Source organism: Planococcus citri, chromosome 1, assembly GCF_950023065.1.
Source record: "Planococcus citri chromosome 1, ihPlaCitr1.1, whole genome shotgun sequence".
In the NCBI taxonomy this organism is placed as follows: domain Eukaryota; kingdom Metazoa; phylum Arthropoda; class Insecta; order Hemiptera; family Pseudococcidae; genus Planococcus; species Planococcus citri.
Window position 1 is genome coordinate 49,870,818 of NC_088677.1, and position 27,628 is coordinate 49,898,445.

Genomic DNA, 27,628 nt, shown 5'->3' on the forward strand with positions numbered 1-27,628 from the left:
TCGACAGAAACTAAAGAAATGAAAAAAATCGTTTAATTTATTTGTTTATATTTATATGATGCATTAAGATTTTAATATTGGAAAATACATTTCATACAATGTTGAGCTCGGATATTGAAAAAACTACCAACTTACTACTTACTTACATAATTATGTATTTTTAAATTTATCACAGATAGACTATGTATTAATTATTTGTATCTCGAATGATTTTTTTTTTTATATAATAGGTAGTTATTTAATTGGGTAATACAGTAGATACTCGAGAAGTCTTGAAAGTTGATTGGCTATCATTTTAACATTCTATTTTTGGTTCGAATTTATTCTAATTTAAGAATATTGAGAAAAATTATAACTACAGAGCATCTTATTTTATAATTAAAATTTATGCGTGTATCTTCTTACTAAGCGTAAGTATGTACATCTTATTTTCTTATCATTTTTATGGCTAATTACCGTATAAGTGAAGTTCTTTTTCAAGTATAATTACTCAGGTATTCAAAATCCGCAAAATAGTTTTTGAAATCATTAATATGTACCTATTTAAGGTCATCTATTAAATTAATTTGAAAAAAAAAATGGAAAAACGGAAAAACTGAAATTAGATACTAACGTTTTTAATTCTTAAATTCTAACGTTCGTAGGTACATAAAAATAAGCACTTACCTACTTTGCACATACAAATTTCAAAAACATATGAATGGCATCAACATTAAACAAATGAAATCAATGGCAATTAAAGTTGGCAAAATGAAACTCGTGAATTGCCAAGTCATTTTTAATTTTTACGTTTCACGTGTAGCTACGTTTTTCCCCTCTGGATTAAAAAAAAAACTCGGAATAGTGTAAGCCTAATCGTCTTGTAAGTGGTTCAATAATTAATGTGACTCGAGTAAAAAATCTCTAACATATATAGTGGAAAACGAGTGCATGTTTCAATTTCAAGAAATTTTCTCCGAGTATTTACCGAAGTTTTTAAAGGAATTGATGAAGAAAGTCTTCTTCATAAGAACATACATACTAAGAATTATGGGAAAACGAAAGAGATTGAAACAGTTAGGTAGGTAGGTACGAGTAGTAGGTACCTGGAAATTTGAAAAGTTACATGCAACTTCCATCTTCCATGTAATTTCTTGTTGCGATAATTATTTCTTTGGGGAAAAAATGTAGGCGATATTAAAACAGATCAATGGTATAAGGGTGAAAGGGGATGAAAAAAAACCTGAACGAGAAAATATAAGCAAACATTTAAAAGTACATAACTATTTATTTTTTATTTACGTGTAGTACTTACATATCTTGAAAAAAAATACTTAAGTATTCTAATTGGTAACCTATACGAATTGAACACCTACCTACTAACTCATTGAATTGTTTATTCCCAAGTAATTTCTTCAATTACACTGTAACATGCAAATAGTTAAACGGAAAAATACTCGTGATTAAACATTGCTATTTGCGTAAGTAATTCGATAACACTCGTGTTTTGTAATTTTCTCTTCAATCTAATCTGATCGCATTCGATAAAAATTGCCAGAACCTTTTTTCCTTATCTAAAATAAATACCTATTACAAATAATCACTTTGTTACATTACAAATTAATGAAAAGAGAATAATTTTCATGAAGTAGGTATCTAGCGCCACTTAGTAGGTAGAACAGTCAACGCTCGAAAATTATAAAGAAATTTTATTATGAAGCTGCCATTAATGTTTGAAAATTTATGAATTTCATGAATTTTTTTTCATAAATTTGAAACCCTTGAACAAACTAAGGTATACCTATTCAAGTAACTCTGATTTCAAAAAAAAAAAAAAAAAAATCAAATAACTTTTCTTAGCTCTCGTATAGCCTATTGATATTACAGCTTACTTTTGATGAGTATAAATATCATTTTTTTTTCTTTCGAAAAAACTAATGAAATGTTATCGTAATATTGTTAGCTTTATAGCTGCTCTATGTATAAGTTCGGTTATGAATCATAACAATATTAATCAAAGTTTAAGGGCTTTCTGTTTTTGTATCAAGACCTACAGATTTAATCATCTGTTGAAAGATATTATGATCATTTGATGTTGAGACTTTTTTAACCAAATTTGACTCACACTCATCGTCTACATTCTCGGGAATCAAATCTTGAATCAATGCTTTAAAGTTATCCCACGTACAGACATACTCACAACCTCGTAGACGCAGATGCTGCGGTGGAGAAGTGGTCGAATTCCGATACAAAATCTATTACAACAACACATCATTATTTTTATGTTGATACTAATATGTATGTAGGTACCTATTCAAAATTCGTCAGAGATAAATTATTGAAATACTGCTTGAATAAAATTTTTTTACCGTCACGACGTAATTTTGTTCCTTTTGCCTCAATTCGATAATTACGGACGCACTGTACGGAGGCCATATGAAAATATCTTTGTACATTTCCAGCGCTGTGAGTAATCCGGAGATTGTAGAATCATGACCAGAGTAAAAATGAAATTTTGCATTTAGTTTCTTTTTCATTTTTAGTTCCATCTCTTCTACGAGTTTACCTATTAGAGGACCTGCACAGAGCCATTATTGTACTTACTTAATCCATTCCTTGATATCAATACCTTATTTACATAGATATCTATAGGTATCTAACTATGCAATTTAATCTGCTATAAAAACCACGAAGATGAAATATTGGGTACCAGCTTTAATCCTTCGCATTTGGTGAGAGTACGCCACGAGTAATAAACTGAGGGATGCAAATCGTTTCGAAGGCTCAGGATATATGGATTCAGTCCAAGCTGGCAATGATAAATTCTTTGATTGCTGTGAAAATAAATTAAAACTGAATAACTTGCATATCCATACCCGCGTTTCTCCAGCTTCATCCGTTCCTTAAATTATTTCGACGTGGTTTTGTGTAATAAATAGGTCAATAAGCTGCTACAGATGGTGCATACCTCGATGAACAAAGCATCATGCAAGTAAAAAATATTATCAATAGCTCGTAGAACGTTATTCGAAGACATATTTAATCCAGTATTTGCGGCGACGTAATTGAATAGTTTCTGATGCTTCAAATAGAAATCTTGTGCTTCAGGAGACTCATTGAATAGATCTTTCTCTAATTCGAATCTTTTACAGTCGACTTTAAAGTCAATCATCTGCATTGGAAATATTGGCAACATTAGGATTAAAAACATGTAAGTAGGTACCTACATCAAAAACTTTGAACATTTGTATCCCTCTAGCTTTTTCATATGAATGTTGAGAATAGGCTCATTTATTTGTGCTTCTTTCATGTGACCTTGGGACATAAATGTCAAATGTGCCATCTTCATTATTGAAAGCACAAACCAATGATATAGGTACCGTAATATACTTATGTAGGTAACGTATCATTCATCTGGAACACTGATTTACATCGTCAAGCTCGGATGGAATTGCACGAATCGGAATCGGTTGCCATCTTAACCCGTCATCTGTCCACATTTCACTTGACGAAGGAGGAAAAAATCCAGCCATGAAACATTCGGCGCTCATTATTGTACGGTCTAAATTTGAACTTTCTACTTTCAGCAAATCATATTTGTATCCGTCAGAGATCAGAGAATCGTATCTTTTGCGAAACCATTTTCCTAAATTATATTCTTGGAGTTTACCGATCTGTAAGAAAAAAGGAAACTTGAGACACAGGTAGGTATTTGAACTTTGAATAAGTTTTGTTGATTGCAGAAGTTAACTTCAATAAAAATTAAGTAAGCAAGTATAATAAATTTAGAGAAGATGAAAAAACGATCAATTTTTGATCATTCTCAATCCTTCAACGTATTTCTGAGATTTAAAGTATTTGCATTCATTGTTGATCAACAATGTTTCTTTCATCAAAAGTTATAAGTGCTAAAGATCACTTTTGACCATTCAAGAATAATATTTGAACTTGATACCTACTGGAAAAATCAAAAACTCGCTGGAGGCTTCAAAATGACCCCCCAAAAAAAATTTCAGTTGGAAAACTAATAATTATTCGCTCTTACGGTAGCTCGTTTCGTTGGGCGAAAAAAATATTTCAATCAAAACATTGAAAATTTTCCGAAACAACCTTTTTTGTATTCAAAATTTTCGAAAATTCTTTAAAAATCCAAGAACGAATTTTGGTACTTGAAATGTTGGTCAGGATGGTTTCAATGCATCTTTCTCTCGACAACCAGGTTTCGCTTCAATAGAAGTGTGTCACTTCAGATAAAGCAGTACTGTGCACTACTAATCGTAATCGACCTATCAAAGCAGAACTTACCTTTGATAGTTGGCCTCGTCCTTGCGGCCAATATTCTTGTCGATAAGACTCATCTCGATAAGGGTCTTTGGGATACATAGTTATTGGTGATCGTTCTCCATGTCGAAAAATCTAAAAATTACAAAAATCATACATAATCAGATAATTGATGAGTTATGTTGTTCAATAAAAATTATATAATCATAAAATAATCAGACGCATTCCTACACTATGGCGGTTCGAAAAAAAATAAAAAATAAAACATGTTTTGAATTCAGAATAAAATACATTTCCCTTCCATTGAGATTTAATTAAATTTTCTGTGAAAAGTTTTCTCTGATACATTTCGCAAATATTCTAAACTAATGCATAAGTCTATCGAAGTTTGAGAATTGTAGTGAGTTTTCGACCAATTTAATGCATACTTATATGTCTCACAAATTCATATCTCATGTTGGTAAATAATAAATATTTAATAAAATAATAAGTCTTTGCTTAGGTTGCTTTGACTCTATTCTATTATCATAGAATTGTTTGAAACTTTGGACTACATAATTATCTAGCTAAAATACGAGTAGGTATACCTAATCTAGTACCTAGGTGTGCGAGTTCATGCCAAAACATACCACAGCACCGGGTATAGTTAAATTTATACTTAATACCTACTGGTCGTAAAATTCTTTGCTGAAAATAAATACTTAATTCATAGCAAAAATAATTCAAAATTGTTCAAAACTTACCACTGATGAAAAAATTATTTCTCCATGAGAGTCTCTTAAAGTATCTTCGGCAAACAAGAGCGAATCTTCGCAGTAAACAATTATTAGGTTCATTGAAATTAAAAGCAAAAGTAGAGACAGGATGAAAGCTGACATTTTGGAATACTAAACATGCGACAAATAAACGAAATATTTCTTAATTACCAATCGTACAATCTCACGCACCATATATTTTCATTCATTACCTATATACCTACCTAGTACACACCTAGTATCGACTATCGAGTACTTATCCAACTACATACATATACCTATTTTTACTAAATACGTAGTTCGATTCATTTAGAGTACTCGAACTGCGACTACGAGATTCATAAGTGCTCTACATAAAATGTTTAAATATGCATGTCATTTAAATTAAATAATTACATGTATTGTCAGGCATTGATTTCATGTTTTAAAAATTTAAAATGACCTTTAATTGACAACTGTTGAAGTATGTATTTTACACTGTTCAGCTGAGTGATGTTCTCATAATGTATGGTAGGTAGGTAGGTAGGTAAGTAATAAGTGCAATCTAGCCCTAAATGTGTTTTTAATTCTGTTACCTATCACAAGTATAAAAGAATACGCATATTCAAATTGTAAATCAGCTCCATAGGTAGATATGATATTGGTATCAGTTTTAGTTTTCGTTTTTTATTTCAGTTCTTTTGCCCATCAGGAACTCAATGGGCCTTTCTGATAGTGAGCATGAGTAGGTTTAGGTACAGTAACTCTACCTACTACTTTCTCGTATGGTTTCATATTCTACGTTTTAGAACAGAACAAAATTATGTTTTGCGTAAAAAATTTCCATTTTTGAAATATAAACGACTGCAAATGAATAAATTTCATCTTAAAGATGCATCAGTACATATTTTCTTAACATTTCAAACCAGTGAGTGAAAATTTGTAAGTTTTAATTTAAAAATGTAGTACCCAACTAACTAAGCACGAGCAATTTGAAAAAACATCATAAGCTCATTATATTTATTTATTCCAATTGTCATTAAACATTTAAATTGATTTGGTAGGTACTTACTTACATAAGTATTTTTCATTATGTTCTCAAAATAGAGACATGGCAAAAATTTTGGCTTGTTTTGTGAGATGTTGTAGTAATGTTTGTAAATTAATTGAATAAATACATAATTATCTATGTTTTGCAGTTTTACGCATAGGCTTACCTACTCAACTTAGGTAGTCAATTATTGATGCTTTAACAAAATTTGCATATTGAGACCCTCAATGTGTTATTTGTTTTGTTAGGTATACAAAAATTGAAAGTACTCGTGTTCAAAATTGAATCAGTATTGTAAAGACATAAATTGGCATAGTATCTATGGTGATTAATGAATATTAATTATCTTTTTTACTTTTTATATATTTTTTATTTTTATTCATTTCTAGTTTCTAAGGCGATCAATGCATAAGTAGGTATCTACGCATGAATTCAAGTACATATATGAATGATTGATAAAAGACCATAACAACTGGTCCGTATTTGTAGCTATGATGCACATACTACATATACTCAATCATTGCTGTATTGTAACTGGTGGGTAGGCATGTGGAATGTTGACAGAAGAAAAAACATGCGAAGTTGGAATTGAGGAAAAATTAATAGGTGAGATAGATGAGATGAAAAAAACATGTAGGAAAGACAATACCTACTTAAGAGAAGATAGGTACTCAAATGAGAGTGAACACTGCAGTAGGTACAAAGTTGTTAATTTTTATACTTATCATCTTTCTATGTAGTTTCTTTATTAAGACCCAGTAAAGTAATCATCTCCTGGAAAGAGGTATTTCGCGAATCTTCTTTTTTTACCGAACTAGCATCACATTCATCATTCCAATTTTCTGGTATCAAATGTTGAGTCAATGTTTTGAACCTATCCAACGTACAGACATGGTCACAACCACGCAAACGTAAAAGCTTAGGTGGTGTAGTGGTCGAATTCCTATACAAAATCTGTACAAAGTATCACAACAACGTGTCATTCATTATTTTCAATTTTTTTTTTTTTTTAATTATCGCAGTAGGTATAACTTTAAAATTGATTTTGTTTACCGTCACAGAGTGATCTTCGTCTTTCTGTCTCAATTCAAAAATTAACGACGAACTGTATGGAGGGAGTATGAAAATATCCTTGTACATTTCAAGCGCAGTAAGTAATGAGGCGATTGTAGTATCATGACCAGAATAAAAATGAAATGTTGCGTTCAATTTCTTTTGAATTTTCATTTCCATTCCCTTTACTAGTTGATCAATAAAAGGACCTAGACACAATCATCAATAAGTAAGTATAAGCAGGTTGATACTCACTTGTTATCAATATCTAGATACCTACCTATTTAATGTAGGTAGATGATTAGGTTTAGGTCGGTAGGTATAGTGAACTGTGGTACAATAATAATTGCTCAAAAAGTCGTAAAATAAAAAAATTACCAGTTTTAATCCGTCGCATGTGATGCGAGTACGCCGCCATTAAAAAACCGAGGGATCCAAATTGTTTTAGAGGCTCCGGATATATGCGTTCAGTCCATTCTGATAATTTCAAATTATGTGATTTCTGTATAAATTGATATTGAGGTAGGTACCGGTAAATTTCAATTCTCTTATTCCAACTTTCTTAATTACGTTATCATTAAAAAATTACAACAACAACGGCTTTTTTCTACCCAATTCAGTAGAGTATATGGATGGCGCGCTGTTTATTCCCTTCCTTAGCTCGACATATTTCTACGCTAACTTATTCCAATTCCGAAGTTATATTATGTACTCATAAAATTACCTGTGTTAATCTAATAGTCAAGTGGTTATAAAGGTATAGGTACCTACCAACTTACCTCAACAAACAAAGTGTCATACAAGACATAGGCATTTTCAATAGTTTGAAGAATATTATCCGGTGACATATTGTACCCCGAGTTGGCAGCGATGTATTTGAATAGCTTCTGATGCATCAAATAAAAATTTTGCGCTTCAGGAGACTTATTGAACCGATCTTTTTCCAAAATATAGCTATTGCATGTCCCTCTAAAGCCAATGATCTATCATTCAAAATGATGTAACACAAAAATTACTAATTGAAAATATGCTAATCCTGCTTTGACTGAATTTGTCTCTCTGTCTAGTCTCGCTTCACACTTAATAAGTCTAGAAATACTCTACTTTGTTTGCGATTTGCTTTTGTATGTATATGTACATACAGTATCTAATGAGTGATATATATCACTTGAAGCATACCCAAATGACATAATAATTAAGGTTATGTATATAGATTTACTTAGGTGTCATTCTTGAGGAAAATTGATTTACATTGTCAAGTTCAAGTGGTATTGCACGTATTGGAACCGGTTGCCATTTCAAATCGTCATCCGCCCACGTTTCGCTAATCGAAGGAGGAAAGAATCCAGCGAGGAAACACTGAGCACTCATTATTGTACGGTCTAGGTCTGAACTCTCTATTTTCAAAAGATCGTATCTGTATCCCTGGGGTATCAGCGAATCGTATCTTTTGCGGAACCATTTTCCCAAATTGTATTCTTGAAGCTTACCTACCTATTTTAACAAAAAAAAATCAAACACAATAAAAACAGATTTTAGGTTGAAAATTAAAGATTTTAATTCAATGATTGAGAGAATTTTTTTGGTGTTTATAATGTTTATCAGAAGTGTACACCCATAAGAGCGCTTTTCTGGATGTTTCTTTTTTTTCAATTCTAAAAAAACATCTATGAAAGCCGGGGTCTCAAAACTTACTCTGAAATACCCTCGGGGTTGATGGGAAATTCAAAAATAGGTAGGTATTCAATGCTTGTCTTTTCATTAAATTCAGGTTTTCTCGAAGTTTTTAAAGCCAAAATAACATAGAAATGTATTCAACATCATCAAATTTGTTTTTTTCTCTCAATTATTTATGTTCCCACAAAAGTGTGTAAGTATCTGATGTATACTTATACTCTGTACCTAATACCTACACCTACCTATTGTCTTCTAAAATATTCTAAGTTTTATTAGAGTAAACATGTCTGAACTGAATGTACAATATAGCTTCATTGTAAGTACTAGGTACCTACTTTAATATCGAAGTAAAACTCACCTTTGTTAGCTGTCCTATCCCATCTGGCCAGTACTTTTGGAAATACAATTCATGATTATAAGGGTCGTTAGGATAAAAAACGTATGGTGATCGATCCCCATGTCGAAAAAGCTGAAAATAACGAAATTAGGTACTAAATTTTTCGATAACTGAATCGAGTTGTTTGAAGAATGTAATAATGAAATTGAAGATGGGATAACATACTCAAGAAACTACCTTGGAGTTTCATCAAATTTAGTGAGAACGTTTGAAACTATTTCATCAAAAAATATGAGCCTCAACCTTAAACTGGTAAAGCAGCTAATCTTCACTATTGAGTCCTTCAAGGAGTATTTTCTCTGCCAAAAAAAAGATAGCTTGAATTTTATGTCTCCCCCGATCTATTGGTCTTAAAATAGCACCTCGCATTTATACCGTTTTCTAACAGAAGGATCGAAAAATTTCAGACCAAGAAACCTTTATAGGTACTTTTATTCAAGATCTCAAATTTCTATTTTATCGCCGCAAAATTGAGGCAATTCAAACTACACATCTTAGAGAACATGCAGCTGTTATCGCTGTGCACCAAAAATACCATAGCACTAAGCACTGGGTAAATTTTAATCCAATTGATGCATCAAACATTATTCAGTAGGTAGATAGATAGGTAGCAAATTCGTAATAAAAATTATCCAAAACTTACCACTGATGAAAATATAACGTTTCCATGGGAGTTCTTCAAACTATCTTCGGTGAAGAGAAGTGGCTCTTCGCAGTAAACAATTATGTTATTCGAAATTGAAAGTAAAAGTAGAAACAGAATAGAAGCTGCCATTTTGGAATTACACTCGCGACAAATAGGCAAATTAAATATTTTTCAAATTATCTGTCATGCAATATATCATGCACCGCACTTACAGGTACATTCAATACCTATTATAAATAAGTAGGTACCTACCTACAAGTATAACTACAATTCCTCTGAGCGTCCCTAGCTGAGTTTGGAGGACTTCAAACGGTGGCTCGGTTTAGCAATCTAATCAGATTTTTTTTAAGTTTGACGTTTAAATTTAATAATCATTTTTTCAAGTACTGATTTCACGCGTATAAAGTAATACATCGCTGGGCTAAATTATACCATAGCATCAATGAATGTAGCTCTCGAAGAATTTTATTTTGTTTTGTTATCTAAAAACTGAAAGCTTGTATTAAATATGTATCGAAGTACCTATTACCGATTCAAAAATGAAATTATGTCGAGTGACTGAGAATACCTACTTTAAATTTAAGTTTGGTTCGTTATTTCGATTACTTAGGTACCTACTTAAATAATTCCTATGTATAGGCAGGTAGAGGCACGTATAGCATAAGTAGAAAATGTAAGGAGATTTATGTATGTGGATATAGTGAGAAGAACCCTTCAGGTCGGAAAAGGAGAAAAATAATCGAGAAAGGATAAATTAAGAAAATTCGTCGATAAGATCGAATGAGAAAAGTACCTAGGTACGTAAAAACGAGAAAAAAGAAACTATAAAAGAAAGAACTCAAGACCAAATATGAAGAGATGTAGGCGTTGAGTGTAATGAAATGAATGGAAAGTCGTTGGAAATTTTTTTTTTTTATTTCAACAATTCACAATTTTTAGGCTGAACCTGAGATATTTTGTACAAATACCTAATGCAATTATGTAAAGTCTGTAGTATTATAATGAAAATGAGATGCATTAATAATTATTAGTCTCCATCTGTCTGGTTTCTACGTTGAGACCTAATGAATTAATAATTTCCTGAAATATGATATTATTTCGCTCATTTTTTTCTTTGACCAAACTTGCATCACATTCATCATGCCAATTCTCTGGTATAATATGTTGAGTCAATGTTTTGAACTTATCCAATGTACAGACATGATCACAACCACGTAAATATAGAAGCTGAGGTGGCGCAGTGGTCGAATTCCTGTACAAAATCTATCACACCAACGTAGGGACCTTTCATTATTTTAAAAATTCGATCGATTTATGAATTCTTACAATACTGCATAGATAAGTAAGTTTTTATTTACCGTCACAATGTTATTTCCATTATGTTGTCTCAATTCAATTATTACCGACGAACTATATGGAGGTAATATGAAGATATCCTGATACATTTCTAAGGCAGTTAGTAGTACAGCGATAGTGGTATCGTGGGCAGAATAAAAATGGAACGTTGCATTCAGTTTCCCTTGAATTTTCATTTCCATTTCTTGTATCAGTTTACCGAGTAGAGGACCTAAGCAAACCCATCAATTTACCCGACATCATTAGATATTTAATGTAGATAGGTATAGTTAGGTTATTGCCTCGGTGGAGGGGGGGGGGGGTTCGAAGAATTACCCACCAACTCTAATTCTTCGCATTTGTAGCGAGTACGCTTGGACTAAAAACCCGAGCGATGCAAATCGTATCAAAGGCTCAGGGTATATGGAATCCGTCCACTCTGGTAATGTCAAATTACACGATTGCTGTGGAAATTGAAACGAAGTAGATGATTACGTGATTTTGAGTACGAATTAGAAGATCCTCGGTGAATTTTGATTTCTGCATTGAAAGAAACCCTTGATTTAATTTTCTGTTTTCCGTTTCTCTTTTAGGCAGAGAAATTATTTAAAAAGTTACCACAATCAACATTTTTCTTCATGTTGTGATTTATCAACTTGAAGATTGGTTTTAGTTTAATATAGTGATCAGCGGTATATGCCTGACCGGTTGTTAATATATACCTACCTACCAATACCATTACCTACATTTCGAATGACACTGAAAAGTAGGTAATAGGTACGTACTTACTTAATGTGAAACTGATAATTATAGCACATACTTCAATAAATAAAGCCTGGTGTAGTTCTGAAGCATCATGGATGATTTTTAAAACATTATCCGATGACATATTATATCCGGATTTGGCCGCGATGTAATTTAACAGCTTTTGATGCGTCAAATAAAAATCTAATGCATGGGGAGATTTATTGAATTGATCTTCTTCCAAATTGTATCTTTCGCACTTGATTCCAAAACGAAATATCTGCATTCAAAATGTTAATAACGTCGAACGCGATTAAAATTTCATCGCTACAATTTTTATTAAAATCTATCCCTACAACCTCTTCATGCAGAGGCTATGTTCATTATTTGTACTTTAATGACTTGTTTGTGCAATGTGCCTACTTGCATGGGCATGGGCGACCTGCATTACCTATACCTAGGTACATCAAAGCCGTGGCAAATCCAGGTACATGTTAGTTTTTTTCCACAGTGTTTGATGAAATTTATACTTTGGTCCTCTCAAGAGAATGCTTCAACATACAAATGAATTGCAGTCACTCTTCTAGTATTGATTTACTTACATTGTCAAGTTCTAGCGGAATTGCACGAACCGAAACTGGTTGCCATTTCAACCCGTCATCTGCCCACGTTTCACTCGATGAAGGAGGAAGGAATCCAGCCAGGAAACACTCAGCACTCATTATTGTACGATCTAGGTTCGAACTTTCAGCTATCAATAGATCGTATCTGTATCCGTTGGGTATCAGAGAATTGTATCTTTTACGAAACCATTTTCCTAAATTGTACTCTTGTAGTTTGCCAATCTGTAAAAAAAAAAAATTAAAACTCATGTAAGTTATGTGAAAATCAAAATTTTTTATATTGAGGATGTCAGTATATTGAAACGCCATGCCTATGAACAGAAAATATTTTTAATGAAAAGACACAAGGTACTGACTTTTGACAGCTGTGCATCCCCTTGTGGCCAACACATTTGCCAATACTTTTCATTACTATAAGGGTCATTAGGATACAATTTTGTTGGTGAACGGTCTCCATGTCGAAAAATCTGAAAAGTGCAAAATGGTGCAATGTGTCTGTAACCAAATCGAGTTGGGCGATAACAGATTACAATATAATGTACCTCATCTACCTACTACCTAGCTATAACTATCAGGCAATCGCGTTTATATCAAGAATTGATTGAAAAAAACTACCTAGTTAAGTAGTAAGTACTCACTACGTTCCAAGGAAGTTCGCTGTGAGCTAAAAATGTTCTACTCGTATAAACATTTTAGGACCCGTTTTCCAAATTGGCGAAGCTTTGAATTCCAAAAACAAAATTTGAAGCACGTTTTTGTTTCTACCCACCCCCCCCCCCCCACCCTATCCATTCACTTTGAAATTGAATCGGATTCAAAACTTCGAACCCTATAGGCTAATTTAACGACATCAATGCAATAGGCAGGTAAGATCAAATAGGTAATCAAAAAATATCTACCAAAAAGATATTACATACATAGGCATTGAAATAATTTTTAGGAGTTCAAGAAATTATAAATACTAAATAGTAGATTGATACTTACGTATAACTTCGTTAAACAATATAATCAAAACTTACCACTGATGAAAAAATAATTTTACCATGGGATTTCTCCAAAATATCTTCGGTAAATAAAAATGGCTCTCGGCAGTGGACAATTGTATTGATTGAGATCAAGAGTAAAATTAGGTACTGAATGAAAGCTGGCATGTTGGAACAATACCTACCTATATTCGAGACGCAACAAATTCTCTATTTACCATCATACAATCTACCTATGTAATTACATGTTATAAGCATTTCAGATGAACTTCAAAAATTCTTATGTGGTCTAATAAAATTGCAACTTACTTATAGATATCAAAAACTATTCACCTTCAAGTAAGTATTGATCCCATTATATTTAAAAAATTTGAAATGCCTTTCATCATACTTAGAATGGTAAAGAATCGGATTGTTTTACGGATTGGCATACATAACATAGTAGGTACACTACTCAGTCAAATAATCATTCGCGTTTTTCGTTTCGTTATCTAGGTATCTTATAATTTAAAAGGGGTTAATAAGTTCACATCGGATCAGCATGCATAAGTCGGTGCCTTATCGTTCATTTCTTGTTTCATGCAGTGGGCATGTACCTACTACCTAGTACCTAATACTAGGTAGGTATTTACTTGCTTAGCTTCGATGATTTGAATTTAAATCAACTCAATGAACCAAAATTGGATGATAGGTACCTCTGTACTGCTTCAATTTCGAATGGAAAATACTTGGAAAATTAAAAATAAATTGATAATGGGATGGGTCGAAAATAAATACCTGCGGACGACTTCCTCAGTATGTACCTTTCCGCATTCTCTGATATTCTAGTAGAGTGGTAGAAGAATTCAACATACCTAATAACTCATCACCAGAATGCATTTATACGTCGAGACACGAATACCTATAGGCATTTTTCCCTTATACCTATGACTTATTACTGGAACATGAATTGTACAATTTCATCTCTTAGGCTAGGTATGTACTTGTTTATTTTCAAATCAATCAATATCAAAGTAAGCACTTAATTGTTAATTGCTTATGTGCGTAGGTAAAACGGATAAGAGATACGAGGAAAGGGAAAAACATATCCAAAGAACTGAAAATGAAGAAAAATAAACCAAGAATAATAGGTAACTGAAGAAAAATATCTGCATCATGAATTATCATAGAGAAAAAGTATAGCAGAAGAAAGATAACGCCTAATAAGCTAAGAGAGAATAGCCGAGTGAAAATGAGTAGGTATGAATAAAAATGAATTTGTGAATACAAGATTGTTGACATGGTATTATTAGATACCTATTATCTACCTAATATAACTTATGTAAGTAATAATACTAATCCTTTATCTTTCCGGTTTCTGATTTTGTGTTAAGGCCTAATGAATTGATAATCTGCTGAAAGATGATATTATTATTTTGCTCATCTTCTTTTTTCATCAAACTTGCATCACATTCATCATCCCAGTTCCCTGGTATCAAATGTTGAGTCAATGCTTTGAACTTATCCAATGTACAGACATGGTCACAACCACGTAAATGTAAAAACTGAGGTGGCATATTGGTCGAATTCCGATACAAAATCTATTACAACAAGATATGAAGTTATCATTCATTATTTTTTCAAAATCATCTGATTTTAAGATTATTGCCACGAGGTAGAGTAGATACGTAAATAAATTTTTCTCACCGTCACGACATAATTTTTGTGTTTCTGTCTCAGTTCAAAAATTAACGAGGCACTGTACGAAGGAAGTATGAAAATATCGTTGTACATTTCTAGTGCTGTAAGCAATCCGGCGATAGTAGTATCATGACCAGAATAAAAATGGAATAGACTGTTAGATTTCCTATGAATTTTCATTTCCATTTCCTCTACTAGTTTTCTAATTAAAGTACCTAAACAAAACCATTAATATATAACAGGGAATAATTATGAATTCTCGCGTACCTGACATAGGTACCCATGTACTTGACTTACGTATGTAGGTAGCTTTATTTAATTTTACTGAAAAATACATTAAAATAAAAAATTACCAGCTTTAATCTTTCGCATTTGCACCGAGTACGCTTGTATGTAGTAATAAGTTGAGTGATGCAAATCGTGTCAAGGGCTCCGGGTATATAGAATTAGTCCACTCTGGCAATGTCAAATTATACGATTTCTGTGGAAATTCGAATTATAAGTACCTACTCACTCACGTAATAACTTACGCGGGATGAAAAAATACGTGATCTGATTTGAAGTATCTCGGGTACAAGTGACGAAAAGTATAATTGATTGATGAGACCAGTACCTAATACTTGAAAAAAAAGCGATACCGACCTACCTACCTACCTCCTGAAAACACCAAAAAATTCTAATTTTTCCATTTCTTAAATTTATTTAATAGGAGTTATCGTTTTTGAGAATTTTTTTCCAAACTCCAAATTTTTCGACGAGAAAATGAATTTTTTGAAATTTGGAGCAGAGTAGGTACTGCCTTTCACTGCTTGACCAATCTCTAAATATTACGACCTGGATCTATGTAGGTTGATTTTATGACCCATGAATACTTATATACTTGTACCTATTACCTACCTCGACGAACAAAACATCATACAAGTGGAAAGCATTTTCAATAGAGTAAAATACATTATCCGATGACATCTTTTGTCCAGAATTGGCAGCGATGTAATTGAAAATCTTCCGGTGTTTTAAATAGAAATCCAAAGCTTCGGGAGACTTATTAAATTGCTCCTTTTCCAAATTGTATCTTTCGCAATTCGCTCGAAAGCCAATTATCTAGATAGGTACATTCAAAATGTTAATTTATAGCCCAAAGAATGCTTAAAAATACTAAGTGGTAGGTACCGACTACCTACTTCCTAGGTAGGTACTTCATACAGGGTGCCCAGAAATATTGAGCACCCCAAAGAAAGATTTTCATTAAAAATATAGGTTGGCAACGTGAAATAGATGCATATGATTGGTGGAATGTTATCTCTCCAGTCCAACAACCAATCATGTGCTATCATTATTATCATTCACTGTGACACTGTGACCAACCAAAGTATTTTAGTAGATAACTTTTTTAAGGGTGCTTGATATTTCTGGGCACCCTGTACTTATGTACATATTCTTCACGAAAATTTATTTACATTATCAAGATCCACTGGTATTGCGCGTATTGGAACTGGTTGCCATTTCAAGCCGTCATCTGCCCACGTTTCATTTGACGAAGGAGGAAAGAACCCAGCAAGGAAACATTCAGCGCTCATTATTGTACGGTCTAGGTCTGAACTTTCCACTTTCAATAGATCGTATTTATATCCTTGTGGTATCAGCGAATCATATCTTTTGCGAAACCATTTTCCTAAATTGTATTCTTGTAACTTACCAATCTGTAATAAAAAAAAATGTAGTTTTGTACTCAGCTTCAAGTGCAGGTAACTACATGGTACATACAAAAATGTAATTACAAAAACTGACTTTTGACAACTGCCCTTTCCCTTGTGGCCAATGTATTTGCCAATATGATTCATTTAAATAAGGGTCTTTAGAATACAACGTCTGTGGTGCCCGATCTCCATGTCGAAAAATCTAAAAATTACAAACACTCGCCTTTGTATCTGATTATGAGGTAGGTACATTATAAATATTATGCGTCCTTGATTAATCAATTGTTTTGGTCGGGATTGTTATAATCAGCCCATCAAGCTTTACGTTTAAATTAAAAAAATAAAAAATATACCTTGATAGTAATGCCTTGATACGTACCTATTTAGGATTTTATTTGTGTAAATTCATCACTGAGAAAGTTTACATGCTTACTTCAAATTCAAAGTGTTTCATAAAAAAAATTGAGTAACTGCCTGCCTTAAACAGGCAAAACTGTAAGCCTTCACAATGAGATCATTTTTGAAAAAAAAAAAACAAATCCTTCTAATATTGTGATGATGATGAACAATTGAATACACCTATGTAGCTTTTTAATTTGATAGAATGATTGATTCGATCATCGCAGATTTCATCGAAACTTTGAACTCACAATCAGTTCGTGAGTACTTGATTACAATATGCAGTATTATCATATGTACCACGAAATACATACAAAATATGGATGCATACGTAACTAGTTAGCTACATACTCGTAATTACCTACAGTAGATACTAATCCGAGTTTTACATAGGTATCGGTCAATTATTTACCGATAGGTTGACAAGTAGATGAGTCGGAAATTATTTGTAAATAAAATAATCTGTAACTTACCACTGATGAAAAAATAATATTTCCATGGTATTTCTTCAAAGTATCTTCAGCAAACAAAAGCGAATCTTCACAATAAACGATTACATTAATTGAAATTAAAAGTAGAAGTAATAACTGACTGAATGCACACATTTTGGAACTCTAAACGTGACGAATACCTAAACGCAACATTTCTCTATCCAACTACCAGTCGAACAATCTCACGCATCGATCAATGCATTTTTATCCAATCGGTACCTTCTATCGAATACCCGCTATCAGAGGTTCAGAGGGTACCATTACCTACCCATCAGGTAGCACTAACTGTGGTATTTAGAGGACTGCTCAGTTCGTAAATAGTCTTATAAAACTTTGAGAACATTTCATCATTTAAATTGAATAATACTTTCAAGTAGGTACCTATTGATTTTATATGTACTTTAAGAGTAAAATTTTTCTACAAAAATGGAGTCGAGTGTTTTGTTCAGCTTGGTCAAGTGATGCTTTAACAATACGAGTATGTAGACTATCTATGAATGTAGCCCTCAATGTATTTTTCGGTTTTGTTATCTAGAAATTAAAAACACTTGCACATAATTATTCAAAAAAGAAATAATTCCGACTAAAGACAATCAAATTTGGTACTTATTACTTTTCATCAATTATCTACATTCTCTTATTGATGAGTGGGTAAGGGTAATGAGTAGTTACTAGTTACCAGTTTTGCAAGTATCAATGTTAAATAAATGTGTACCTATATCTACCCAGAGTTCGATTTCAATGAGCATCTGAAAATAGCATGTTTTGAACAAAGCTTTGTAGTTGTGAAAGTTCATAAAAATGTTTGCAGGAATCTAACTTTTCGGTAAATTCAATGTCCCCACAATCAAATTTCAATTTTTTCAGACTTTCTATAAGGTATTTCGCAATTTTCGATTTTTCCCCACCTAAACTTTCATTTGGTTAGCAGAAAATTCTGTTCTGGAGTTGGCAAGACGTGTTGTTTTCGAAAATCCAACATTCATATTTTATCAACATCAGGAATGAACATTAAATCGATTAATCTCAAATCTCCATCAGAAGACTTTGTGCGTGTTTTTGCAACTAGTTTTTCATTTTTAAGAAAGTAGGTACCTATTTACTTTCTGTTCATTTCAAACTTTGTTTTTCAACTTGGAGATTCATCATTCTTTCCAGATTTTCTAAAATTCAAAAAACTAAAAATTAAAACAACAGTTTTAAACGCAGGTTCACTTTTTATTTCATGGACTGACTACAAGTGGCTTATTCTTCAAAAAAAAAGTACAAAATCTACTTTGCATATAAAAAAATTACGTACAATCAATAATTCGGTTTGACCATCAATGAAACTGTAATATTATAAAAAGGGGTAAGGTGAAACTTATATAATTAATCAATTTAAAAATTAACTCAATAAAAATCCGTCAGATTTAAAATATGTACAAGCTTATCGGTACACGGTATTTTAATAGGTTGGTTTTGGTACAATTGAAAGTTATTCAACATCGTTTTTAACGTTCAGCACATTATTTCTGATTATTTCGTAATGAGAATACCGTTTTCTGCGAAGTAAATGCAGCCTAATAATGGATAAAATCAGAACTAACAATAAAAATACCACAGCCGACATCACTGTAACAAAAAACAACACGGTACGTTAAGATACATCGCTCTATCAAAAACATTTTCAATTTCGATGAAAAATCCATTGTTTTCAAGTTTACTTACCAATTAATTCGAAAATACTTCTGTAACTCAGACTTTTTACAAAATTCACACTGCATTCGGCCTCCCAATTCTCCGGCACTAGATTTTCAGTCAATTTTACAAAGTCATCCCAGGTACAAACATAGCCGCAACCATCAAGTTCTAAAAGATACGGCGCTGAAGTCGTTGAATTCTTGTATAAAATCTATCATGTGGAAATTTCGATAATTATTTTTTAAATTCTCGTCATCTTAATAATATTGCATACGAAGATTTCAAATTCATTACCGTCACAAAGTAGTTGCCATCCTTTTCCCTCAGTTCGATAATTACCGAAGTACTGTATGGAGGTGGGATACCATTATAAATTTCTAACGCAGTAAGTAACACGGAGATGGTAGTATCATGACCAGAATAGAAATGGAACGTTTCGTTGAGTTGTCTATTTATTTTTAATCTCATTTCTTTTAATAAGTTCCCAATTAAAGGACCTGAAAAAAATTAGGTATAAATTATTTTATTAACAAACACGTATCGCAAGAGGAGAAATTTGAAGATTTGAGATATAGATAATTACCAGCTTTAAGCCTCCGCATTTCACGAGAATAGGCGATGTTTGAGAAAGTTGGGGCTCCTATTGTTTTTAAAGGTTCCGGGTATATTTTTTTAGACCAATCTGGTAAGGTCAAATTGTATAATTCCTGTAAAAATTGAAATAGTTAATGAAAACAAGCATTTAATTACATTGGTAATTACGTCATCATGAATGCATATGATATTTTGAAATAATATCATATGTACGTATTAGTTGTAGATGGGTATAGAAGAACGTGTATAAGTTTATAGAGAAAAAATACGGTTACTTAGATCAAAGTTCTATTTGTTTTTTATACAAATACAATTAATATATTACGTGAATTTTTTTCATTTTTTTTTTTGCTGATAAAACCAAGTAAACGTATAACGAGTACTTGCATATTTAAATTATTAGTAGCTCGTATTGCGTAAGTAGGTAACAAGAAAACTGATAAGGGTACACACAATGTATTAAATTTTCACGATGTAAAGATTTTTTATCGTATGTAATTAATAAATTTTCAAAAAAACAGTAGTGCAAATATGTTCAAAAAAAGAAAAAGAAAAATGGAAATCATTTTATCTAATTGTAAGATAAAAGATGAGACGAGATGTGCAATTGTTTGATATGTATCTATGACGAGTGAATCATGTTATGTTATACCTTATTTTTCAATTTCTTATAGTTAATATCGAACCACCTCTTGGAAGAAGGTGATGAAGGGGTAACCGGGTAAACGTGTTAGAACTCGATTACAAAATTTATTTTCCATCAATTAGAGCCATTTCCCGAAAAATTTGTGGTCATTTCGATAAACTTTCCTTTTTTTTATCACTTTTTAATAATGCTTATGATTTTTCATGGAACAATAATTGTTAAGAACACATAGTACGATTGCAAGTTTTTTTTTTTCATTTCAATTATCTATATTGATTAATCGTCAATAGTATATTCAAGGCAAAACTTTTCAGAGATAAGCTTAAAAACGTAATACAACTTTTTCATCTCTTTTCCGACGATATCATTGAAATTTTTTTTTCTCATTTAAATATGTACGAGTAATCAAATTCCATAAAAATGTGTCAAAAGAGAACACAAGTATCAGTTTCAGTACAATAGGTATCTAAGTACATATTGCACGAACTTGGACACACATAACACCTCAAACGTAGTAGAATTTGTTTCCACACCCCATTATTTATTCACTAAACACGTGTGTTATCATTAATGTTTGCAACCAGTGATAATACATCAAACAATAATTTTAATTGTAGTTTGAAGGTCAACGTGGCACATGTAGTCGTAATACGACCGTCTGTTCTGTTAAGTCTATTCTACATAATACGTACATACGTAGGTAGGTACTGCAGACCAAACGCTAGAACTTTCAATTCCTACATATAATTGCAGTGCTCAACAGAAAAGACCCTAGTTTATGGATAAGGTATTTTTTAAATGATGCATTCCCTAAGTTTTCCAGAGACTTTTTTTCTTCAATATTATTACAATATTGATTCGATCCTGCAATTTTAATCAAAAACAAAGGACGTAAGATACGCTCAAATAAATTTCCATCTAACCATCCAATTAGACCATCAAGAACCGAGGTCACACTTCAGCCATTCCATTGATACTAAAATTACTCTATAATCCAACTCTAACGACCGAAACAATCAATTACATACCTCAATGAACAAAGTATCGTATAAGTCCCAAGCATTGTCGATAGCATTAAGGACATCGTTCGGCGATATATCGAATCCAGAATAAGAAGCGATGTACTTAAAGATCTTCTGGTGCTCTAGATAATAAGCTCCCATCTCCGGAGACCCGTTGACCAAATCTTTCTCCATGTCGTACTTTTCGCACGGAACTTTGAATCCGATTACCTGCATTTAGAGACTGATTTAAAGTAACACAACGATTAAAAACATGCAATCAATCCGGATACCTAAATGGCACAGATGGTCGTCACATTCCAAGTCGCGAGTGTCTACTGTCTAGTGTCTACATATAAATAGGTACGTTGTTATCATAATAACTTGGAAATGGCAAAATTTACCGTGTCAATCTCAGCTGGAATTGCACGTATTGGTACCGGTTGCCATTTTAATCCGTCGTCTGCCCATCTTTCTTCCGCAGATGGAGGGAAAAATCCGGCTAGGAAACATTCGGCGCTCATTATTGTGCGATCCATATCCGAACTGTTTACTTTTAATAAATCGTATCTGTATCCGTTGGTTATCAAAGAATCGTATCTTTTACGGAACCATTTGCCCAAATTGTACTCTTGAAGTTTACCAATCTGCAAGCAATCGGGGAATTTTATTAGTCGATAGTTAAGTAATGTATTATTATTTATTTATATTGGGTAATTTCTGATTACAAAAATGAAATATGGTGCAATATTTACAATAATATTAAAAAGTAAAAACAGTTCTAAATTTATCTTATCTTCGAATGCGTTCATTATTTATAACGTCTATAGCGCTAGGTACACCTATCTATTTTATTTTATTGGATAGTGGGGTATTAAGAATGACTTAATATGAGCGACGAGTAAAACGGGTAGATTTTAATGATTTACATCTATGGTAAAGAGTCACCCGACATATTAAAGGTTGAATGAAATAAAAGAAAAAAAATACCCAATTGAGGTGTAAATTAGATAATTAAGCGTGACGTATAAATCATTTAATGAGTAAATTCGCTAATTCGAATTAACGATAATTTTTCAACTAAAATCGAAAAATTTATCAACAACATTGTGAAATCATGCAAATTAGTTTCAGAAACGATAACTCAATTCATTTTATTTTGAATTTTCAAGAGTGTAAGTTTGTAAAAACATGTTCAGAATGGTTCATGCTGATAAGATTACCTAGTCGGAAGTACACGTGATGCCACCGAGTTTGTTTACTTTCATTCAACAGGTTCTCTAATGAGCTAGGTAGCTGGTAGACAGACTGTTATTTTCGTGATTCGGTCTAATTTCAAGTATTTTTAGAATACTTGTTAATGATTGTCCTACGTACAGAGACATTTTACGTGACGATTCCGTAAACATCCGAATCGCTGAATGTAAATATCGACAGAAAGGCGTGTTAAACATTCTTCAATTTTTCGTCTGGTTGAAGATTAAATTATTCGATGAAATTATACCTGGTTTCTTTTCACGTGTCTTAAAGATTCAGCAGAAAAGAGGAGATGGTCCCTAAAACCCGTTTCTCTTTCGGAAAATTTTGAAATTCCTAGTAATGTTGGTATGTTTTTCGAAATTTAACCTGGGTAATTTTAAATTAAAAATCACGAGCAACTTAGTAGGTAGCTTCATCACTTCATCAGTACACCTATAAACGTTCTTAAGCAAAAGCAATATTTTAATTTCCTCAATTTTTTTGATAAAATTCATAGAAAATAATTTCTTGTAAGTATTTCTCTGAAATGGCTGGGTATCTAGCGATAAGACATTGAACTTGCCGGAAAATTTGTGAAATTATTGTGTTTACTTACTTACTTTCTTGGGTTTGAAAAAAAATATTTTCTCGCATTTTTTTAAGACCGAGAAATGCCAATAATTAATTGAAAAAAATTGAGAACATTAGGTATTTTGTTCATGTTGTAAGTAACTAGGTTCCTACAGTCTACTTTTATGATTTTTTTCCAAACAACTTGAAAAAAAATCCTGAAATGTGAAACATTTACCAGAGGGGTGGGGGTGGGAGAAAATTGTAAATACAAGATTTTATTATCAATTTTGCTGGATTTTATTTTTTATTTTTTTGAAAGAAATGTGTAAAAATGAAAAAATGAAAAATAATAATTTTCTTTCCCCATTATTATCAAAAAAACGATAAAGATTTCAAAATAATCGGAGGGGGGAAGCTAGGAGGACAAAAAGATGAAATTTTTGACAAAGTTTGAATACATTTTTTAAATAAAATTTGTAACTAGGTAAGTATTTATGACTGATAACCACGACCTTTAGATCGTTTCTTATTCTTATCTCCGTTTATTATCATCCTCCACAACAATTTGCATGGTCATTTAAATAGGTAGGTAAGCGCTTTATTTGAATTTTAGGAATACTTACGATACGATATTGTAAAAAGTAATTTAGATTGCGGTAATGAGTGGTTACAATTAAACCAAAATTAATAAACGATTGAAAATTTTAACCGAAAAATATTACATTTTTGGTAAGAAAGTACCTATTATGCAACGTCATGAGCATGACGCAAAAGAATTGAAATTTTTTCAACATTTCCAAAAGAAAATTTTGTTATCAAGTTCATTCTTTTTACACCAACTTGATTAGTTTCGATTAATAATCTAGGTACTTATTCGGAATTCTGATCAGGAGTAATTAGCACATTAAAATTTTAATTAAAAATTCGTAACTGGATGAACCATATTTTTCATGAAGAGTATCGGTAAATACTTAAGTACCTACTTTGTATCGATTTTTTCACTACCTGTACCTACATCATGTTTTTGTTTTTTTGCAAACACGAAGATGATTTAGGTAGGTAGACCGGTTAAGAGTGTGTGAGAAGTAAGAATTTGAAAAAAAAACACTATTTGAGCAGATACTTAGAAGAGACAAGAGAGAAGTAAAGGGAAGGCGAACCGTTTACAGCAGAACAAAATGAAACGCACTACGTGCATAGGTAATAAAAACTATTTCTAAAAATTCAATGTCATTGAAAAAAATGTTGTAACGCTACGCTACGTTATGTTACGAAATAATTCAAAAAATATTGACATTCTCAAACTAGAGCAGGAGAACATTATGTTGACTCACGTGCATTGTAGACCTGAACCTGAATTTATTTGCTGTGTTTTATCAAACTATACGCGCATTGCACGCTTTCACTTCTAGATGTTACTTATCATTGTATAATCCAACAATAGCAAAGGACCTTTGCACTTGTCGAATTTACCTAACGGCTATCTCATTTACACACGAGATTTAGTGAATTTTAGTCATGATACAACCACGTGATGTATGAACAGACCACAAGATCGATTGAACTTTTGCGTTAAAATGGTTTAAATTTTGCATTCATGCAATGATCACGAATGATGAACTCGGATGGTTCAATTCACGACACTTTATCTACAATTTCTCAGAGTCAATGATTTCTATAATGAGTCATACCGTTTTGAGAATATTTTAGCTATTTCTTCTGAAAATAAGGTGCCTAAACCTACTTAATTCAACCAAAGTTGGAATGATCTTTTTTTCGAGGGAAAAATACAGAATACGTGAGAATGATCATAGCTTTTCACAGAATTACGGACGTAGCTTTCCTTTTCCTATCTGTAGATTTTCCTAGAGTGAGGTGCTCATTAGACGAAAAGTAACAGACCTAGATCACAACTCATGAAATTAACCTTTATAATAAAAAAGCACCTTCATCATTCTTATTATTCATAGTTAATGCAAAGATACGAGTAAATGGAGTAATTTTTCGAATATTACTCAATCAAAATCGTCTTTGTAGATTTCTTCATTAATATGAAGATGAGTAACAAAAAATGACGTATTTTTATAAATAATTCTAATGAATCGCAATATTTTATCAATTTTGAAAATTAATAGATGCACAGGTTCACTATAGATAGATATGTAATTCTAATCGTTATTTTTAATAATGCATTCGAAGGTTTCATTTATTTCAATTTTGTAATATTCATAAGGTAATTATCCAGACGACCGACGCATTTAAAAAAAAACTGCATTTGAATTAAATTTGATTTTTTTAATGTCCAAGAAATCAGAAATAAATTAGGCATACCTACTGCAAATTCTCAATTTAATAAGCATTTTTAAGAGTATTCGCAGGTTGATAGGTACAGTACATTTTTAAAATTTTATTAATATGTACTACCACCTACTTGAAGTTCAACCAACTTTCTATTGAATTTTAATATAAATTCACACAAATTAATTTATTAATACGAGTAAGTAGTACTTTGAACACATCATAATGAAATACGAATGTGGAAATCTATTCAAGTATAGATACCTTACTTATTTCAAAAACAAAAATCATTTTTAAAAAAAAAAATCAACTACATATCTACCTATTACACAATAAAATTGCCAATTAATTAATGAAAGAGTTGTTTGCAAAGGTTGAAAAGTTTCAAGATTTTTGTATTTGAGATGTTTTTTTGAAACCTGTAGGTATAATATTTAATACTGGTGAAGAGATGTCAAACTAAAGACTTTTGGACATTTTTTTCGACAGTAAACGATTCAAGATTAAATAACAAAATGATAAAAACTAACCTTTGATAGCTGTCCCCATCCTTGTGGCCAATTCGATATATTGTATCTGTCAGTTGGGTAGGGATTTGTCGGTGCTCGGTCTCCATGTCGGAAAATCTGAAAAATAAACATTTTCCCTCATTATTATCTATTTATTTAATCCTCTTGTTAAGACGTTCACTGCGCATTAATATCTTTATCATATCAAAAATAACAAAACTGAGCTATTTTTCCTCGAGTTGGAACGACTTATTTGTTGAAAAAATAAAACAAACTTACCACAGATGAGAACACAATTTTGCCATGAGAGTCCTCCAAAGTATCTTCGGCGAACAGAAGTGGTTCGGTAGAATAAACAGCGGTGACGATTGAGATTAGAAACAAAACAAGAAACTGAACGAAAGCTGACATATTGACACTATGAATCTGACGAATAAGGGTTAATAATTAAAATTGAGAAATTATATGAACTATTGTAAGGATATTTTGCGTTTAAAAACATTCATTTTGGGTAAAATTCATGACTCCTAATAGAATAACATCTTTTAGCACACTTGCCGGAAGGTAAGTGTTAGCACGAGACGGCTTATACAATGACTGATTCAGACTACCGAGGCTTGAAAGTTGTACGCTGATAAAATAAATTATCTCCTGAGATACGTAATGATGGTTCAAAAGTGAACCCATTATCAAGGTTAATAACTAATATTTACTTACTGTACTATTAGTTATCACGTGCTTGTAGTTCGTGTATAGTCCCAAACGTATGGTTTTTAATTTAATATTAAGACATCTCTTATACAGCTCATATCTGTTTATGCATTTCTTCTAACAGCACGATGGTAATGTCTTCTAGCTCGAACAAATTTCACATTTTTCGACTATATAAACACCATAAGTGTAAAAAAATTAGTATCTTTAGGTATACTTATAAATTCAGCATACACCAAAATAAAAACAACACCAACCGTTTAGAACAGACTGACGTGATAAGGAAACACCTAAAAACCACAATGGCAGTTAACGTACCTACTTCACCCGCTTCGTCTCTCACACTCACTCAGTAACGATTCACTGCATATGCCATCTGTCCATTTATTTTCTAACGTATTTTTCATTTTTCATGGGAACCCTCATGGGTTCACCTTTGGATTAGGGATTCTTTGAAAGCAGTGAACAGGCGGGTGAGTGGTGATGCGATTTCTTTGTATAAATATGAATTCCACTAATCGTGCGAAGCATTTCGATCATATTCATAATACTATCGAGGGAGTTGCAAATAAGACGAGTCTTTCTTTACTTTTACTTTTCTTAG

At 32.1% G+C, this 27,628-nt stretch overlaps 4 protein-coding genes across 9 annotated transcripts; all 4 read right to left on the minus strand.

Annotated features, from left to right (window-relative positions):
* Positions 1 to 11: 11 nt before the first annotated feature.
* LOC135832513 (prostatic acid phosphatase-like) lies at positions 12 to 6,181 on the minus strand. Of its 5 annotated transcripts, none has more exons than XR_010556325.1 (9): positions 5,240 to 6,181; positions 5,004 to 5,147; positions 4,285 to 4,395; positions 3,411 to 3,653; positions 2,948 to 3,151; positions 2,690 to 2,813; positions 2,349 to 2,557; positions 667 to 2,234; positions 12 to 553 (listed from the first exon to the last, which is right to left on the minus strand). XR_010556325.1 is itself a non-coding variant. In XM_065345804.1 (7 exons), exons 1-7 carry the CDS (start codon positions 5,136 to 5,138, stop codon positions 2,001 to 2,003), a joined length of 1,260 nt encoding a protein of 419 aa, XP_065201876.1. In that variant the 5' UTR covers positions 5,139 to 6,181; the 3' UTR covers positions 12 to 2,000. The 5 variants fall into 5 exon arrangements, 2 of the variants coding, with proteins under 2 accessions (XP_065201876.1, XP_065201877.1); XR_010556326.1 differs by having other exon boundaries at positions 667 to 1,222; positions 1,356 to 2,234; positions 5,004 to 6,181; XR_010556327.1 differs by having other exon boundaries at positions 671 to 2,234; positions 5,004 to 6,181.
* Positions 6,182 to 6,387: 206 nt separating this feature from the next.
* LOC135835282 (uncharacterized) lies at positions 6,388 to 13,988 on the minus strand. Its single transcript, XM_065349469.1, has 15 exons — positions 13,813 to 13,988; positions 13,540 to 13,736; positions 12,877 to 12,987; positions 12,500 to 12,742; positions 11,974 to 12,177; positions 11,494 to 11,617; positions 11,177 to 11,385; positions 10,839 to 11,081; positions 9,816 to 9,983; positions 9,134 to 9,244; positions 8,350 to 8,592; positions 7,878 to 8,081; positions 7,477 to 7,600; positions 7,099 to 7,307; positions 6,388 to 6,999 (listed from the first exon to the last, which is right to left on the minus strand). The coding sequence occupies exons 2-15, from the start codon at positions 13,669 to 13,671 to the stop codon at positions 6,778 to 6,780; spliced, it is 2,547 nt and encodes an 848-aa protein (XP_065205541.1). The 5' UTR covers positions 13,672 to 13,736; positions 13,813 to 13,988; the 3' UTR covers positions 6,388 to 6,777.
* Positions 13,989 to 14,474: 486 nt separating this feature from the next.
* Positions 14,475 to 18,066, minus strand: LOC135835292 (prostatic acid phosphatase-like). The gene is made up of 7 exons (XM_065349479.1): positions 17,753 to 18,066; positions 16,972 to 17,082; positions 16,641 to 16,883; positions 16,081 to 16,284; positions 15,544 to 15,664; positions 15,190 to 15,398; positions 14,475 to 15,083 (listed from the first exon to the last, which is right to left on the minus strand). The coding sequence occupies exons 1-7, from the start codon at positions 17,882 to 17,884 to the stop codon at positions 14,838 to 14,840; spliced, it is 1,266 nt and encodes a 421-aa protein (XP_065205551.1). The 5' UTR covers positions 17,885 to 18,066; the 3' UTR covers positions 14,475 to 14,837.
* Positions 18,067 to 18,967: 901 nt separating this feature from the next.
* Positions 18,968 to 27,285, minus strand: LOC135832498 (prostatic acid phosphatase-like). 2 transcript variants are annotated; one of them, XM_065345777.1, is made up of 9 exons: positions 27,031 to 27,285; positions 26,593 to 26,739; positions 26,335 to 26,430; positions 22,099 to 22,341; positions 21,722 to 21,925; positions 20,037 to 20,160; positions 19,748 to 19,950; positions 19,481 to 19,664; positions 18,968 to 19,384 (listed from the first exon to the last, which is right to left on the minus strand). In XM_065345777.1, the coding sequence occupies exons 2-9, from the start codon at positions 26,722 to 26,724 to the stop codon at positions 19,248 to 19,250; spliced, it is 1,323 nt and encodes a 440-aa protein (XP_065201849.1). In that variant the 5' UTR covers positions 26,725 to 26,739; positions 27,031 to 27,285; the 3' UTR covers positions 18,968 to 19,247. The 2 variants fall into 2 exon arrangements, with proteins under 2 accessions (XP_065201849.1, XP_065201847.1); XM_065345775.1 differs by lacking the exon at positions 27,031 to 27,285 and having other exon boundaries at positions 26,593 to 26,931.
* Between the last annotated feature and the right edge of the window lie 343 nt (positions 27,286 to 27,628).